Raw genomic sequence first — 18,730 nt, forward strand, 5'->3', positions numbered from 1 at the left:
TGGTTTTTAAATGTGCCTGCCTATATTAGCCCGTTAGCATTAACCTGCTTGCACCTCTTTTGTGACCTCATAAGAGCCTTGAGCAGTGTTGTTTTAATTACCTCACATTTCTTAATCCTATCGTGTCTTCTTCCATGAAAGTATTTACAGGATTTTTATTTCTGTAGATGAGGAGTCAAACCAGGCTTTTCTTCCTCAAAATCCTGAGCCTTCTCCAGCTCTCTGTTTCAGCTAGTTTCCGCTTCCGTTATCCCTCTTAAGCCTCCCAGAGCGAGAGCGAGCGAGAGTGCGTTTCTCAGAGCACTGCCAGGCTTCCTCATCCAATACATCCATTTTGTCCCTCTTTTAAGAGTAATGTGCTCCGTTACGTAATTTAGGATTGTTTTATTAAAAAGATTAAACATGTAAAAAGTGTATTCTAAAATGTTATAAATTGTTAAAAAATAGATGTGACTAAACATTAGTGCACCTACCTAATCATGTACTCATTAAATGCCGTGTAATCATGGCATTTAAAAACAGGTGGTCTGCTGATTATTAGTGGATAGAGTTAAGGTTCCAGGGTTTCTGCAGTTCTCATCAAGTCAAATTTAAGACTTTCTAAAGTTTTTTAAGACCATTATGAATTAAACTTTAGACTTCTACGGGACTTAACTCTAAGGGTTTTTGATAATGGCCAATGGAGTGGAAAAAAAGTAATTTCTTAACCACATTTTTGAATGTGTCAAAACAAGAAAACTCTAGTTGTTCACTTTTTTCCTTCTTCAATATAACAGTAATGTCTTTTCAATATATATTTTTTTAAGTTTAACATTGTCAAAAGTATATTTTTTATGAAAAAAAAATACATGAACAGTTAAACATATGTATTTGTTTGCGTTTGGTTTTGAGTATAACTCCTATTCAACCTAATGTGTTTCTGTTATAAAACCTATAAAAAATAAAAATAAAAAGTTTCTGGCCTATTTATAGGTGTTATAGGTATTATGTCTACTCTCCCTTACTACTGTTAATAGTTTTTATGTAAATGGATGACTGTAAGGCAGGGGTGGCCAACCCTGTTGCTGGAGAGCCACCTTCCTGCAGATTTCAGTTGCAACCCATATCAAACACACCTGAACCAATTAATTAGAACCTGAACACCACGTGATAATTACAGGCAGGTGTGTTTGATATGGGTTGCAACTTAAATCTGCAGGAAGGTGGCTCTCCAGCAACAGGGTTGGCCACCCCTGATGTAAGGGATAAATTGCTCTTATTATCATGAGGAATTGTGTAAGTGTTTTAGTTTTTTTCTTTTTTTTTTTTTCTTGGTTAGGGAAGTTAATTAAAAGAATTTGCTGTAAAATGTCTAATAGCTTTTGTGAAATGAAGTATCTCTTTGCAATAAAATAAAAAAAAACTTAATTGAGATGTATTGTTGGTGATTGGGTAACTTTTCTCAGACAACTTTTTAAAATGAATACCTATTTAAAATACTTTAAGACCTACAACACAATTTTTCCGTGAATTTAAGACTTTTTAAGTCCTAAAATGTTCTTTTTGAAATTCAAGACATTTTAAGATATTTTAAGACACCATGTATGTGTATCTAGTGCACACACTACATAATTGGCAGTGTTTTGGTGTATACCACTTTGTGATTTCAAAATATGCTGCTATACACACTACTTCCAGTACTAGTTTTGTAGTATGTTAAGCACCTGCTTTGTTTACTAGTGTTTAGTGCACTGTACTACACTGCCTAGTGCATGCTACAAAATGTCCTTGGGTTTAGTGCACATAACCTTGTGTATTTATGTAGTATGTTTTATAGTATTATTATGTACTGCGCACTATTTTGGTATATGTAAAACACACCATGTAATACAGCTGATGTTGTACAGTATATGTATGCTAAAGTCGTACAGTACTCCGAACTACCCAGCGCACATGTAGTGTAGTACACTATCTGTTGTATTCTACATATTGTTGTAACTTTTTATCTTTCAAACTTTATCAGGTTACCTATACTACTTTTTTGCTAGTATTGTGACATGTAGAGCATGCTTAATATGCTAGTATTTGTCGGATAGTCTTATGGGCAGTTTACCAAAAATGTAGCACCATTGTGCCCTATCAAAGTTTATTTCCTGTCTATGTACAAACTGTCACTACCATAAAGGCAAAAATGCCAAAAGATAATCTTAAAAAAATAATAATAACAAAATGCTAGTAATTAGTGCACTGTACTACATTATAGTGCACAATAAATAGTTTTAAATGATATTTTAATGAACACTGCTTTGTGTATTTGTTTTGTTTTACACTCTCTAGAAGTATTATTTACACACATCAGTTATTTGTACTTTATTTTTTAAGTACATTATCTAGTGCAAACTACATAATGTGGTATTTCTTAATAAATGCTACTAGACCTGTACTGTGCACACTACCTAGTAAACACCACTAATAATGTGGTTCACATACTGCAAATGGCGGTTTTGTATTCTGTCCAGTTTCTGTGCGCAGTGCTGAGCAGTGAATCAGTATTTCTCATGTCCTAATGGTGCTGAAGTGGCAGCCAGTCTGACATGTGGCTGTGAGCGGAGAGGTTGAATTTGCATAATGTTTACTTTCAGACGTCCTCAGGAGCACCTCTGATGCTCAGTGCTTAATAATGCATTGCAAGCTCCATCTCTTAATGGGTCACTGCAGCGTTCGCCAGGCCCGATTCTCTCTCTGTGCCATTTAAATGTTGCTAGATGGGAAATAACCTTCTGTGCTGGAATAACATTCTGGTCCCATCATATTTCCTGTCACTTTCATCCCTCCTCAATTCACACGCTTAAGGTGAGCTCACTCTCATCTCTTTGCATCTTTTTGCTTTAGTTTTTCACTTTCTTTAGTGCTGTCATGAGTGATTTAACAACCTTCAGAAGGCCTTCTTTAATCTCTTTCCCAATCTATCGTATATTTGTCTATTAGTGGCATCTAATGTGAAATACATTCATCGGTGTAGCTTGCGGCACTGTATATTCTTTCCCTGAAGCAAAACATTATGATCTTGTGTGTTTTATCACCTGACACACATGCTGTAAAACAATGATCTTTCTTTAAAATAATTGCTGTAAATGTGTTTGGAAATGCGAAATTCAAAGCTAAAGGAACGTTTCATTAAGCTACACAGTACACTTTTCAATGGTTTGCAGTCACTTTCAAATTTGTGAGTATGGATACTTTTACCGGAGTGAAAAGTGACATCCCATGATGATAGCATACAGGCTGTTCTGCTATCATCTTAAACTTGTGGAGCCCATTGCAAAAATGATAGGCTCCTTGACAGTTATTTCATTTTTGTTGTTAGGTGAAACATTTTACTTTCAGCATATTTATTTTAATTTTGTTCATTTTCTATAAATGACTGTATTGTTTCTTTCACAAAAGCACTGCAGGTAAAATTAGCCAACAATGTTCTGTTGTTTAGGCTGCTGTTGTTTGCACATGTAAAAATAAACCCTTCAGTAGATATCAAGGGTCAAAGACAGGTGATGATTGGTAAACATACTTTTTTTTTATCATGAAGGTTAACCGAAACTATTTCTGATGTGTTTTGTTCACAATTTAGCCTATTTTTTATATTTAAAGCACAGCAGTATTTTTTAGTGTTTTAATTTCAACAAAAACGATTAAACATTAATCTGCTTTGTGTGCTGATGAACAGGAAAAGTGACACAAAGTCACTGTTTATCTGTTTCCACCTGATGAAATAGGCCTAAATGCATCTATTTTATAGCTCGTCCTGTAAGCTCATAATGAATATTTAAAATGCGAATGAAAACAAAAGTTATTAAATGCCTTAATTAAATAAATAAAAATATGGATAACAATTATTGAAGTTTATTTATAAACTAATTTCGAGAGAATCACATGCTTATAATTGCTTGCATCTGGCGCCGCAATATCCAGTTTATGATTCACCAATCAGACGATTCCTAAGCCAATATAAATACCCTAAGTTCCATGTAATAGCCATAGTCGTTACGAAGAATACCCCCTTCCACTCCTACTTCTCCTCCTTTACTAGATGGTCGGCACGGTGGCCCAGTGGTTAGCACTGTTGCCTCACAGCAAGAACGTCACTGGTTCTAGTCCTTACCGAGCCAGCCGATGTTTCTGTGTGGAGTTTACACGTTCTTCCCATGCTCACGTGGGTTTCCCCCGGGTTCCCTGGTTTCCTCCCATTGTCCAAAAACATGCAACTTAAGTTAATTGACTAATCCAAATTGGACATGGACATGCTCCTAGTAAGTAGTTATCTCATGAGAACAATCACTATCTGTTCATTAGTTACTACAGTAGGGGAGTTCTCAAAATCTACCTGAGCTCAAACTCCCCTCTCGCCCTGCAAATGTGAGGGAGACCTGGATTCGAGGATCATTTGAGCTCAGGGCTCTCTCCCGGGACATCATCCCAAACAAGCTTTATAATAAATCATCAGCTAAGTGTGAATTCTTGAATAATAGATTTTTTGTGTAATTTTACAACCCTGACCTGTTCAATAACCAGACTGGACACTTTAGAGGTATGTGCATGACTTTTAATGAAAACAAAAGTTATTGAATGTCCTAGTTATCACTTTAATAAACCAAGTAGAATCAACGTTAACTGATGATAATTCATAACTTTATGAATTAGTGGCTAATTTGTATGAAATCGTAAAACCTCATTCATACAATTTAATATGATTTGCTTATCCCCCAATGATGGTTGGGTGTAGGGATGGGGTTGGATGTCACGCCTCCTTTTAAAAATCTTACATTTTCGTACGACTGAATTAGCCACTAATCTCACAAATTGTAAAATAGTTACATTTCCTCGTGAGATCAGGCTGGGATAACTTAATAATAACAGATTATGGAGTAATTTCACAACCCTGTTCTGAGATTGCAAAACAAATTCATTAACAGTCTATACTATGCATACAAGCTTAAAAGTCCAATTGTTAGCTGTACAAAGGAAATAAACACAAATGAAAAATATAAATACTCAAAGTGTTGCATTTTTAATTTTATTGCAGCTCAAATGTCAAGCTATGGCTATGTTCATATCCTCTCTTTCGTACTGATACAATGCTTTCTTCCATTTCTGCTCATCTATCCTTGATTTTGTCCTTTCACAATACATATGTCTCTGTTAGAAGAACAAAAAGTGCTGATTGTTTGGTTCTGGCTGCTTCACAAGCTGAATTTGATCCACCCCAGCACCACATTAAATTAGTCTCTCTTTTTTGCATTTCTCTCTGCTGCACTGTAAGATACATTATTCAGCTCAAACCGAATTGTATATTTTTTGTACTCAAGTTAAGCTGAGAATTTGTCTTCATTATGATCAAAATGTCAGCAGCATTTTAAATTCAGGATGTGAGAATTGCTTCTCTGTGATTTTATAACTCTGTGGTTGTGTGTGTGTGGTGTTTTAATGTATCGAGCTCATTTTTCTTTTTGAAGAAGATTAATGTGATCTTAGTCGATTTCTTGTTTGCTAGTGTTTACTGGCCAATATTGTAGGTGTTTTTTTTTTTTCTAAACTAAACTATTTCAATATAATTTATTCCAGAGTTTCCTCAATTAAAATCAAATTAGTCATTAACGCAAACAGTGTTTTAGAAACCTTCAGGTATTGGGTGCAAAAAGACTGCTGTGTGTGTGTAAATAGAACAATTTAGTCAACTAGAGACAGCAGCTGCTATACTGTAAATGTATTTGCATCATAGATCAGAATTTAAATCCTGTAATGCTGTCACTACATTGCTCTGCCAGTTTTTTATGCAACAGAAATTTCATTAAATATTATTTCAATAACATTCATTGAAGTCAACGAAAAGTTAAGTTTTAAATTACCTGTTGTAAACTGAAATTGTTAAATAATAAATAATTAATCATATCTTCCATGCCTGTTATATTATTTCGTATATAAGTAATTAATTTTTTGTGTGTATGTTCGACTATATCAATTACATTTAGTTAAAAATAAAAATGTACACTTTACATGTTAATATATATTAATTTTAAATACAATATGAAAGTTTATATCGTTTTCTTTATGGATTTTTTAATCACATTTTGCATCTCGTTCATGAAAAGTAATCCTGAACGCTTTCTACAAACTTATAACAGTAGATATTTTAGGTGCACAGCATGAGATCCAACCCACACGAGTGCATAGCTCCCATCATTTGGGTGATTATGTAAATCCGGAGTGCTGATGAAACTGGGAAAAATCTTAAGGATTGAGTCTCTGTGCTACTAACCCACTTCCACACAATGCAAGCAGTTAACTGGTTCTCACAGAGATTTGGGGGAAAATCCACCAATGAGCAGTGAGTTTTATTTCCAAGCAGCCAATCAGACGCTGTGGCTCCGCACCTTAACATCCCCTGCTGTGAGAGCTGGAGGGCTGTGTGGCGTTTCCTGCTGTTTCTGAAGCTCCATTTTTGGAGCCAAAACTTTCCTCCAGATCTTTACCCATATCAAATTAGCCTTAAACTGCATTTTACTGCAGTATAGATGAAAGTAAGTGATTCCGTTGGGTGCAATGGCCATTGAAAGGCTATATATTTCATGCAGGCAAAATGCTCTGAATTAATGTCAGTTGTCGGCTGCTGCCTCTAGTGTTATAAAATATGGTATTTAAAAGCACTTATGACAGTGTACTGTCAGCATTTCTGTCGGCTGAAATCCTCTCTCAGCACTTCATAAATCAGAGCGATAACATGGTGACAGGGAATGGTGTTGCCTTACTAAGACTTACAGTCTCAAACTAAGTTAAGTTGAGAAGAAAGTGTCTTTCAAAGGACTTATGTAAAAGTACCTATACGTGATTTGTGAAATCTCTCACAGCTCACTGAATAGATGAGATTTTTTCTTTTACATGGCAAGCAATTTCCATTTTATTGCAGCATTCGGTCATATCGAGCTGGGCTGTGCTTATTGATTAAGTCTAGAGTGGGCTGAACTGTTGGACTGGGTTCAGTTGTGAGGTTAATGATCAGGTAGATGAATTCTTGTCTGCCACAGATAATGAATAATGTGCTCAGACAGAAGCAGAGTGAGATGAGCTCAGTCTGATTAAGCATTTGTAGTAAATCAGAGGCCTAGACCATGACCCATAGTCTTTAGAATCTAGACTAGTCAGATGCTCAGTGAATATCATCCAGTTCAATTGCTTAGCCAAAAAAAAGACATTCTTAGATATTCAAACTGTAGCCATGTCTCATTTTGGCAAGTTAGGGGAAAAGGGATAGAGTGCATTGGGCCTAGAGGGTTAGAGGTGTTCATAGTGAAGTCTTTGTGTCATTTTTATCAATGGCAACCCCATCCCTGGATCACAACCTTTACTGAGGGAAATAAAGCAGATCTTCTCATGGTATATAAAAGACAGTCAGACAGTTACAGCTCATCCAGAACGCTGCGGCCAGGATTCTGACTAGAACCAGGATATCAGAGCACATCACACCTGTCCTCAGGTCTCTACACTGGCTCCCAGTTACATTCAGAATAGATTTTAAAGTATTATTACTGGTCTATAAATCACTAAATGGCCTAGGACCTCAATACATTACAGATATGCTGATTGAATACAAACCTAACAGATCACTCAGATCTTTAGGATCATATAAACTAGAAGTTCCAAGAGTTCAGTCAAAGCAGGGTGAATGAACTTTCAGCCACTATGCTCCTCGCTGTTGGAATCAGCTTCCAGAAATGATCAGATGTGCTCCAACATTAGGCACATTCAAATCAAGACTGAAAACACATCTGTTTAGCTGTGCCTTTACTGAATGAGCACTGTGCTGCGTCCGACAGATCGCACTATTGTTTTTTTTTCTTCTTTTTCATTATCTTCTAACATTTTAACACATTTTTATCTGTTTTATCTAATTTTTATTCTTATTTTTATAATTTTTATTTGTATTATTTCTTTTCATTTTCTTACACTTGTCTCTTTTATTCTTGTTTATGTAAAGCACTTTAAATTACCACTGTGTATGAAATAAATAAACTTGCCTTGCCTTGCCTATATAAGTATTGCTTTAAAGTTGCTTATTCTGCATTCACGCATTTACCAATCAAAGCATCAGCATTCATAGTTACACATTTTTTAATAGGAAAAAAAAAAACATTTGTGTGGCAAGACTTAAGTGTTCAAGTTTAATTGCTATTTTAATTTTAGAATGTCGTTTATAAGAGATATTTTACTAGCCTTGGTCTTAACATTGAACTTCATTTAAACACAAAAAGGGGGCCCTGATGGCTCATTGGTTAGCACTTCCTCACAGCTAGCAGGTCTCTGGTTCGAGTTGGAGTTGTGTGGAGTTTGCAGCACCCAGCATGTTTGATTTGTAAAATTAAAAGTGAAAGTAAAAAGTGAGTGAGCATTTGAATGTCATTTCAAAACCCTAATAACAGCTCCCTGATGCACATAATTTACATACATTAGGGTAAATAATGTATGTTGTTGTTGACATGCGATGTTACAGACTGCATCACTGGTTACAGTTGCATATTTCATGAAATTTAAACATTGACATACTTTGTTGATTTTTCAGGTCCCAACAGTGTAAATGATGAGCCACCGCTTCACCGTGTCACCACATCACCACCTGGGGATGGATCCAGGGCACCCTGTCGCAGCACCCCTCAACCTCCAAACACTCCTGCGCCCGTACGCCGCTCCCTGCTACCTCCTCCTCGAAGTTCACCCGTGTGTAAGTGGCACAGACCTTCATATTTACAGCCAGTATGTTACACAACAATGATTATACATGGAAAGTAGGCGCTTGGCATTCTGCATGACATACAAAGAAAACATAGCATTCTCCAAAAAGAATGATACATACACTATACATGGACTAGAGTGCTGCTCTTCCATATATGTGCACTTTATCTAGTAACTACAAAACCTTTGTACTTAAGTGTATACTGTAAGTCTATGTGCTTAGCATGCATTTCAGTAAGAATGCGCATGCTATGAATTTGTACTACAAGTATGTACTTACTAAAACGATACAACTATAGTGATATATAGGAGTACAGCACTATGTGTAAACAAATATGCACTTTAAGAGCCGCACAATACCCTAAGCATTTAAATCCACCCAAGCTCATTTTGAAAACGTAGTCCCGCGGACGTTTCTGGAGGCTGCTACTTACATGGCCGGAGGTACATATGGCTGCATTTCATCATTTTAAGCGAATGCTACAGGCGGTGTGACGCCGCTCCTCTTTGCGCTGGCCGGCTGACAGCTCACCTCAATGTGGAGGGCTTTCCCGCCACAACCAGTTTGTCCAGTTAGCTCGTCATGTACATCAGCAGGATGGAGACCCGGGGGGAGCTGACGGCATGACAAGTTCATAACAGGGTGAGAATATGGTGAAATCCAAAAATGTGGTCAAAATCATCCGAGGGCTTTTCTTTTTCTGAATGGCTTTTGTAAATCGCCGCTTGGGTTTAGGGAAGCAGGCGGGCCGGCGGGTCAATCGGTGAAACCAGTTGGGTTTAGGGAAGGAGGAGGATGAAGGTGGGTCGGCCGAATCATTTGGTCAGTCGGACAGACGGTTACTCGACAACGACCTCCGGCATCTTTACACGAGAAAAGTGCGTGCCCAAACGGATTAGCAGATTCACGAAAAGAAAAACTGCACAAATGCGTACCTCCCAGGACGTATTTTTCGGTCTCCAGAAACGTCCGCGGGACTACGTTTCCAGAATAAGCCTGGGTTGATTTAAATTGAATGCTTCTAGCAAATATGCACTTTATTATGAAAATGAACCTTAAATAGATTATAGGTTTTTCATGAGCATATTACAAGTTGGTCTAGAAAAGTATGCACTTTAACTCCAGTAGTGTGCACGACAAAAGGAATATTTCTATTAAATGCACTACAATGAGTATGACATTCATATAGGAGCATTTCAGTCATGCTCTGAACAACACTAATTCTATTAGAATGCAGTACAGCTGTATTGATCTTCAATCACACCATGAGCTTCACCAAGTACACACTAGAAATAGACTACACTACTTGAACATGTCTTAATTATTTTGCAAAATAAAGCTACAGTTCTATGTAGTGTAGGACTGTTTACAATAGTTGGTACTTAAATAGGTATGCACCACAAGTTTCATTTTTCGAGTTAAGTTAGCTTACTGAAATACAGAGGTTACATGCTTCCTCCAGTGTCAGATGTGACAGGCCAGATGTCACAATGAATCCTCAGACACTAGCTTCAGTTTGAAGATAGACCTTCACTGACGCACCAACACAAAGCGGAGCGTGTACTTGTCAGGAATAAGTAAACAGCACTACCTCCCTGCCTGTGTCCTCAACAAAGACATTAATCTCCTCCATGTGTGTGAATAATGGGATGGTCCAGTCGGGGCGATGCTGCAGCCTATGTTTAGTCAAGACTGAAACACACACTGTACTTGAAGCAGAAACACCCTTTCTCAGTGTTCAGCAAGTAGGCCATCCGTATTAATTCATCTTTAGCCCAGCACAAGGAAAAAGTCTGCAGTTCCAGCAATTCTGTATTTCCCCTGAAGTGTGCACTTGTTTAAACGTGCTTTTACTAATATTTAAAGATAATTGTAGTTGTAACTAAGAAAATAAGAATATTTGTTTCTGATTATAACAAAATTATTATAAGGGCTTATGATAATAATGATAATAATATTAGTATAATAAGGGCTTGTTTCACCAAAAAGGTGCGCCTGAACACACCAAACGGATGGCAGCCGGCTGAAACAAGAGTTTGCATTCTGTGCCTGGATGAAAGGATGTGTCTTTCCACACCCATGAGGGGCAGTAATCTGTTTTCTCATACCACACAGGGAAACCAGAAGCACAGAGTAAACAAAATGTTTGGTACCATTATCTAGGTAATTGTCACTTACCATGGTGGAAATATGTGATAATCTAATAATCCATATAGTTTGTAAATATTTGAGAAATATAGCAAAGTTACAGTCGGCTTCTTTGTGTTCTTTCTTAACTAGAATTGTTTTGAATCAGAGCGCTCTCTTCAGCCAACAGCCAATGCTAATTCTACAGGCTAAATCAGGCTAGAATTGTTTTGAATCAGAGCGCTCTCTATTTAGCCAACAGCCAATGCTAATTCTACAGGCTAAATCAGGCTAAATCGATCCAATGTAAACCCGACGAGATGCAACATGTGGAACACACCAAACCAACTAGCCTGACTGACGCTGACCAACGGCGTGACAAAGGCCAATAGCCGACCACTGGCTGAATTCAGTAAATAAACTTTGCACATGGACAGGCAATAAAACATGCTCATAGCCAGTTCAGAAGGTAATAAAGGGTATGGAAAAAATGCAAAAGAAAACTTACAAAAAATGCTATTTACTTATGCATATTGAACCGTAGAGATTGTTTCAAATGATTCAATATTAATTTGAGTATTGTGGCATCCATATACTAAATACCTAATAACATTTATACCCACTGAATGTCATACCTTTGCCACTTGCTTAATATCACTTTTTATGTCAGCTCAATTAGGCCAATCACTGTGATTCAATCATCTGATTAAAATAACTAATGCTGACCATACAGAAATGCCAGTCCAATAAGAGCTTGCTTGTGTCCTTTTGACCAATCATTTTCCTTCTACCAAAAGCATAATGAGGCTATTATGAATCCCTGTTCCTATTCATCCCATTTCATTCTCCTCTTTTTTTAAACCTGTCCCCCTCTGTCTCAAGTGTTGTTATCAGTTCTGTCCCATTTTCAGTGCACATTTTCCAGTTCTTAACCACAGATCCTAAAGCATAAAGCCCTGCCTGCTGCTTCCCTCTTTGTCATCCTGACAAAATCTCCAGCACCCTGGAGGGACAAAAAGGCTGCCAGGGCATCTGGCCCATCATGGCGAACCGATTTAGGGTTAGCATGCTGTCTAGGTAGTAAGCGGTGACTACATTCATGAGACCCTGCTGTTAAAACAGATCAGAGACCTTGTGCAGCTGTCATATTGTTCACATGGAAAGGAACATATCCAAAGCATAGTTTTTTTACTTGTATACTAGACCACCACACTAGAGTCAAACTCTCATGCACCCACCCATAATGCACCGGTATCTATGAAGCCGTAGGTGCTTTCTCAGCATGGGGTGCAGGATAGAAATGGGGTCCATGGGAGGAGGGAGTCCATTGGGATTCTAGAGGGGTGTCTATGGCTGTCTGCTCCATGTCGAAATGAGCAGCCAGTAATTAGGTGCCCTGGGATCCCGTTGCAATGTGATGTGTGCACGCACACACTCTGTTCGGTGAAAGTAAGCCAAAAGCAGCAACCCCAAAAACATACGCACCCCCTTCTGTTTAGAGATTTGGAACAAGAAATGCATTACTATTTTCAGTCATTTCTTGAGAGTCAAATCCAGCTGTTTGACTGTTACTACAAAAACTGTCAAATATTATTGGTTACAAAATATACAAGTAAGTTTCAGTAAGGATTTATTTTAGTCATAACAAAATATATATTTGTAAAAATAAAATAAATAAGCCAGCCAGATCAATCTACATTAAAAGATCGTTCAGTTTTCAAGGAATATGCATATATCCATAAGCCCTTGAATAATTTAATACACTTAATAATTTATTGTAGGGCTGTTGATTGAACACATTTATTGAATTAATTAGTTATAAAAAAAGAATGAATTAAGATTAACCATAAATTTCATTTCACAGACATTTCATTGTGTTAACTGGTGAAAACACAACACAGACTAACACTAACAAAATTAAAAATAACAGTTTCATAATTTTTTACGCAGCAGATGCCCTTCCAGCTGCAACCCATCACTGGAAAACACCCATACACAATTATTCCCACATACACTATGGACAATTTAGCTTATCCATTTCACCTATAGCACATGTCTTTGGACTGTGGGGAAACCAGAGCACCTAGAGGAAGCCCACACCAACACGGAGAGAACATGCAAACTTCTCACAGAAATGCCAACTGACCCAGCCGAGGCTCAAACCAGCGACCTTCTTGCTGTGAGGTGATCGTGCTACCCACTGCACCACCGTGACGCCATAACAATTTCACATTTTTTGTAATATTTAAAAAATTTAAGTCCATACAAAAAATATTCTTTTCTTATCTTCTTGTGTCAAACCATTATTACGATTATTACCATTTATTATTACAAATAATAATACGTTTAAAATAATCCTTATCATTTTCATATATTTAAAATTATGTCAGCATGTCAAATTATTTATAAAAAATCATTTTTTAAAAAGTCTATTTTATATCATCATGCACATCAAGGGATATTCATATATATATATATAAATATACTGGGCAGACACATAAATATATATATATATTCTACACTCTTTTTTTTCTATTCACCATGAGCTGACAGACCTGGGATTTGTGACATGAATTTTTATATATATTAGAACTATATTCTGTACTGTAAGTGTTGGTCCAAAGATGCCTGCGGCCTCTCTGAATGTCATATCTTCAAGTCCATGTCAGCCAGACCCTGGCAGCTGCGTTATTTTGAGGTTGGCTGCCTCTTATTGGAATCGATCCACGGACCACTGAGACTATATTATGATCCATGGAAGGGGAGAGCGATACGAGCAGCAGAGTTGGAGAAGGGTTTACTGTTACAAACCCTTTCATAGATTGCTGTACTGTATGTGTCCCTAGAGCGAATATCCTTTAATTCAGTTAATTCCCACACACTGCCATTAACTCTTGTCTTTCTTTCTCCGCAGTATCCCGTAAGGAATTCCAGAAGAGTTCGGATGGCTCCCGTTCATCCCAGTCCTCCCCTAAGAGACTCGCTGTAGTGTCTCCTAAACCACAATCTCCAGGTAAACCAACCAAGACAAAGATCAAGCTAAGATATTGCTTTCGTCCCCCGCTGCTCTATAGAGTACAGTGCTGCCATTAGATGATGCTATTGGATAAATCTCATCTTACGTCTGGCACTGTAACCCTCTCTATTTTCCTTCTCTCTACGCACACACACACTTAGAATGAGAGGGTATTTCATATACGATGCAATCAGTTTGGCCACTGGGGCCAAGTTCAGCTGACATGTTGAACAAAATGAAGCAATTCTCCTGGTTTAGGGCATCAACGAACCTAATTAGAGCTTAAATTGTCTTGAAGGATTTGAAATGGTTAGTTCACCTTAAAGCTGTAGCCACTTCAGAATGGGAACCGTGTAATAATGTTTTGTTATTTGAGTTGTACTTTTTCATTGGAAATATACACAGGCCATTGGTTGTCTGTGTTATTAACATATACAGCGTGGAAAATAAGTATTGAGCATTTTTCAGAGAAAACATATTTCTAAAGGTGCCATTGACTTAATTTCCCCAGATGTCCAGAAATCCATATATTTAAAGGAAACAATTGTAGTTAGTTTGCAAATGAAGTTATGTTTAATAAAATTAAATGACTCAGGAAATATTAATATTATAAGTGTTAAATATTATAAGTATTGAAAACATGAAGAAAAGGAGGTGTAGAAAGGCAGTGAACGCTCAGACAGCAGCTTAAATCTCTCAGTAGTTCTTCAGGAACCCTCTTCTCTGTCATTGTAAATTAATATTCGCTGCTTCAGTCCAACAGCTACATTATTAGGATGATGAAGATGAAACCAGTGTATACATTTCAGCAAGACATTGATCCAAATCACAGTCAAAGAAAACTTTCAAATGGTTTCAGAGAAAGAAAATCAAGCTATTGAATGGCCCAGCCAGTCACCTGACTTGAATCTGTTAGAAAATACAATTTAAATATTAGATTTGATAGATGAGACCCACAGAACCATTAAGATTTTTAAACTCTGTTGAAAAAAATCACACCGAGCAATTAATGTGACTTAATTTTCCATATGAGAAGCGCCTTTAAGCTTCCAATCGAAAAAAAAGTCTTTTATAGAATGAAATACATTTCAGTAGTTGAGTACTTACTCCTTGTGTCATTTTATTGTTACTACGCATAACTCATTTGTCAGATTTTTTTTATTTTGTTTTATTTTTATGTTTGTATTGTTTCATTTTTTACCAAAATCTGGTTCAATTCCATGTCAATAGCTCCTTTAAAAATATTATTTCCAGGAAAAAACATGACGTGTTCAATAAGTATTTTTCCCGCTGTATATTTTCAGAAGGAGTCCTGGCTGTATGAGGAGATACAGGTGGTCATGCATTTAGAGCCTTTTATCACAGCAACTGGAATAAATGTCAGATGTGTCAAAGCAGGATAGAAAACTTTGCAGGACAGTCAGCAGTTTGAAACCTCAAGCATACATTATAATGTTTTTTCTGTTTCATTCATACTGAACGCTAGAGGGTGCCCAATAAAGAATTCTGAAACTATAAATTTTAAATCCTTAGACATTCTCAAGTTTCCTCTTATTTTATTTTTTTACAATTTTTGTCTAATGTATGTAATTTTTGTATGTTTTGAACAGTGTATCTCCACGTCCATATGCATTGTAGTGCTATATGAGACAAGTATAGCTTACGAAGATGAATTAAGAGGTTAATTCAAATTCGAAACTGTCAGTAAAAGGCATAGAAAAAAGCTGATCCCTGTCATTAATGAACAAATTTCCTGCACACTCAACACCAAGGACAACAATGACTCCATCATAGCAATTAGCAGGTCTGTGTAGACAAGTTTTTTTTTTTTCAGAAGATTAGTTTCTACAGTAATGATGGCCGTAAATCATCCTGTCGTTCCATTTGGCTTAGTGTGTTTATTGAATTCACTGTGGAATGAACGCTAACACAAAGCTGCATCAGCAACAAAAAACATTAGCCACCATTATCATTAGCATACCATGAGCACTGATTTAGCTTGCTTATGATAAAATGATTTTATGTTTGTGAATGCAAACTATTTTATGTATTTGCTAGTTTTTTAGCAGTTGATCAAGGTCGTCACTGGTATAAACAATTAAAGAGGACAGTGTGCATGTTTTCATGAGATATAAAACACATTTCTGGTGTTCCAAGAATGTGTGGATGAATATTTAGCTCAAAATACCATGCAGTGTTTCTGTTTCTCTTTAAATGCAAATTAGCTGCTGCTAACCAGAAAAGGGTTGAATCTTTACATACTATTAGTACAGTCCAGAAAAAAAAAAAAAAAAAGCAACTCTCTCACAAGAAAAATGTCAGACATGAGTCATGACCAGGGCCAGACGGAATCTGCGGACGTTTTTTGCTATTTCTGCTGATAATTTTGGTAAAAATCTGCGGATTTCTGTGGAATTATTTTGGAGTATCATAACAAAAATAACCTTAATATGTAAAATAAATAATTATTTATTGTTTAAAATGCAAATCCAATTAGATTCACTTTGTTTAGTAAACAAAGCAAGTTTATCATATAATATAACCACTAAAAGACAGAAAATATTACTGTACGAACTGCATTGTACATAAATCAGATGAACATTTTCATATTAGTCAATAATATTACTGTAATTAACTTAAAAATGGAATAAATTTAGATATTACACACGTTTACTCAAGTAGATAAACGAAATGAATGATGGGCAAAAAATCTGCGGAAAATCTGCGGAATTCTGCACAAGCAGATTCTGTGTGGGCTTAGTTATGACTAATAGTGGACGAAAGCCTTACATGTTTAAACCAGAGTATAAAGGAAGAGGTTACGGATTCTAGACTGAACCAGGACGTTTTGTAGTTGTTATTAACTCATCGACTAGCTTGTTAGTGCTCTGTTATAAATTGGTGGCCTTTGCAAATAAACATTATGCTATTACTGATTATAAAATATATAATTTAAGCCAAGTAATGAAAAAACATGGATTAAATAGATATTCTTAACAGCAGGACATTTGTAATGTGTTTTCCAGTATTATAATACTTTAGCTGCTAATCTATAGAGAGTAAACAGAAATCTTCTGCAGTGATGCTTTGGTGTAAATATGCAGATTAAGAGGTGGTTAAATATAATAGGATCTTCACTGCGGGGTGAAATCTGAGTGGTTCTTTTTTCCAAATGCTTCCAGAAACAAAGTAAAGACTTACCAAAACAAATAAATTGGTTGAAAATTTCCACATTTTCTGGGCAGATACATTGTAGATCAGATTATAGCTCTTTTATAGCACAGAAAAAGTCATGCTTTTCATGATATGTTCCCTTTAACAATACCTCTACTACTTTCATGGGGGCTTCATCTTTCTTTGTGTGACTAATCTACTGTGTTATTTACTTTATAAAAGATGTATTGTGATTTTTTCCAATATTATACATTAACATTCAGATTTGTTATGGTTTGTTTATGCGCTGCTCCATTAGCTTTGGTTCAAATACCTCTTTTTAGCATCATAATGAAACTTTAGTAGTCCCTTTGCTTTACTTATAGAGGAATCAAGTAATCCCGTTAGGTATAGAAATTACGGTAAAGCTTTATGTAAATAGTTTCATGGTTGTTAAGCATACAGGACTCCCCGGGGCGTCTTGCCATTCATACAGGGCCGTTCTGGGACGAGTTTAATGAAATTGATTTTTTAGTGCTCTTTCTCTCATGTTTCCCACTTTAGTCCTTCAGAGGCAACAGAGGACAACAGTGGCGGTCCGAGGATCAAGCGTGCAGATACTGCCTCGCTCTGGCTCCCCAGGACTGGAAAAGAAAAAGGCAGAAGAAGAGCAGAAGAAAGAGAAGGAGCGCGAAGAAGCAGAGAGACACGTGGAGCTGCAGATCCTGCAGGGTCGCTATGAGGATCAGGCCAGAAAAATGCAAGCCCTTCAGACTGAGCTGAAGAGAACCAACATGGGCCTGGAGGTCTTCATCATCTGCACTCAGCACTTCTCAATCAAGGTCATTTATTTAATGCAGAGCTGTCAGCTAAACCCCAGCATACTCATCTAATTTATTATATTATATTATATTATATTATATTATATTATATTATATTATATTATATTATATTATATTATATTATATTATATTATATTATATTATATTATATTATATTATTTTTAGTGCTGGGCACATATTTTTCGCAAAGAATTATCATAATTAAATGTTTGTTTTGACATAAAATATGTGTGTGAGTTACATATATTTATTATGTATATGTGATACACACACATACACAAAATCAAAAATATACATAATAGTTTTGTTACATAGATATTTCAATTTACATATAATTTGTATCATAAACATATTTTTTATCTAAATATAAATAAACATTTTCTTAAATATATGCATGCATGTGTGTATTTATATATCCATAATAAATAAACATTGGGAACAATCTTTACCCAGCAATTATATTATATTATATTATATTATATTATATTATATTATATTATATTATATTATATTATATTATATTATATTATATTATATTATATTATATTATTATGACACATATACATAACACTATCACAAAGTCAAAAAACCATTAAATAAAAAAAACTTTCTATTTTTTTCCAGTAAAGCCAAAATAATCTATTTGTACTATACCACACTATATTATGTTATATTACATTGGCATTTATTGCACTCAGCTGTCTGTAATAGTTGTTTCTGATTGGTCATTCACAAAATTCCAAGGTATGTTATTCCCAGATAACCACTGAAACTAATAACACAGGTTTCAAGTTTGTATCCGCATGTTAAGTGATGACATGTTGGTGACGT

At 36.0% G+C, this 18,730-nt stretch overlaps 1 protein-coding gene across 6 annotated transcripts in view; it reads left to right on the forward strand.

Moving 5' to 3' along the window:
* mtus2a (microtubule associated tumor suppressor candidate 2a) overlaps positions 1-18,730 on the forward strand; it is a 124,658-nt gene that overhangs the window by 93,551 nt on the left and 12,377 nt on the right. For all 6 annotated transcript variants that reach the window (XM_073914698.1, XM_073914695.1, XM_073914697.1 and 3 more), the window contains 3 exons: positions 8,591-8,749; positions 13,803-13,901; positions 17,622-17,899. In XM_073914698.1, coding sequence (XP_073770799.1) covers positions 8,591-8,749; positions 13,803-13,901; positions 17,622-17,899 — 536 coding nt within the window. The remainder of the gene's footprint in view (positions 1-8,590; positions 8,750-13,802; positions 13,902-17,621; positions 17,900-18,730) is intronic.

This window comes from Danio rerio, chromosome 10, assembly GCF_049306965.1.
Source record: "Danio rerio strain Tuebingen ecotype United States chromosome 10, GRCz12tu, whole genome shotgun sequence".
Lineage (NCBI taxonomy): Eukaryota > Metazoa > Chordata > Actinopteri > Cypriniformes > Danionidae > Danio > Danio rerio.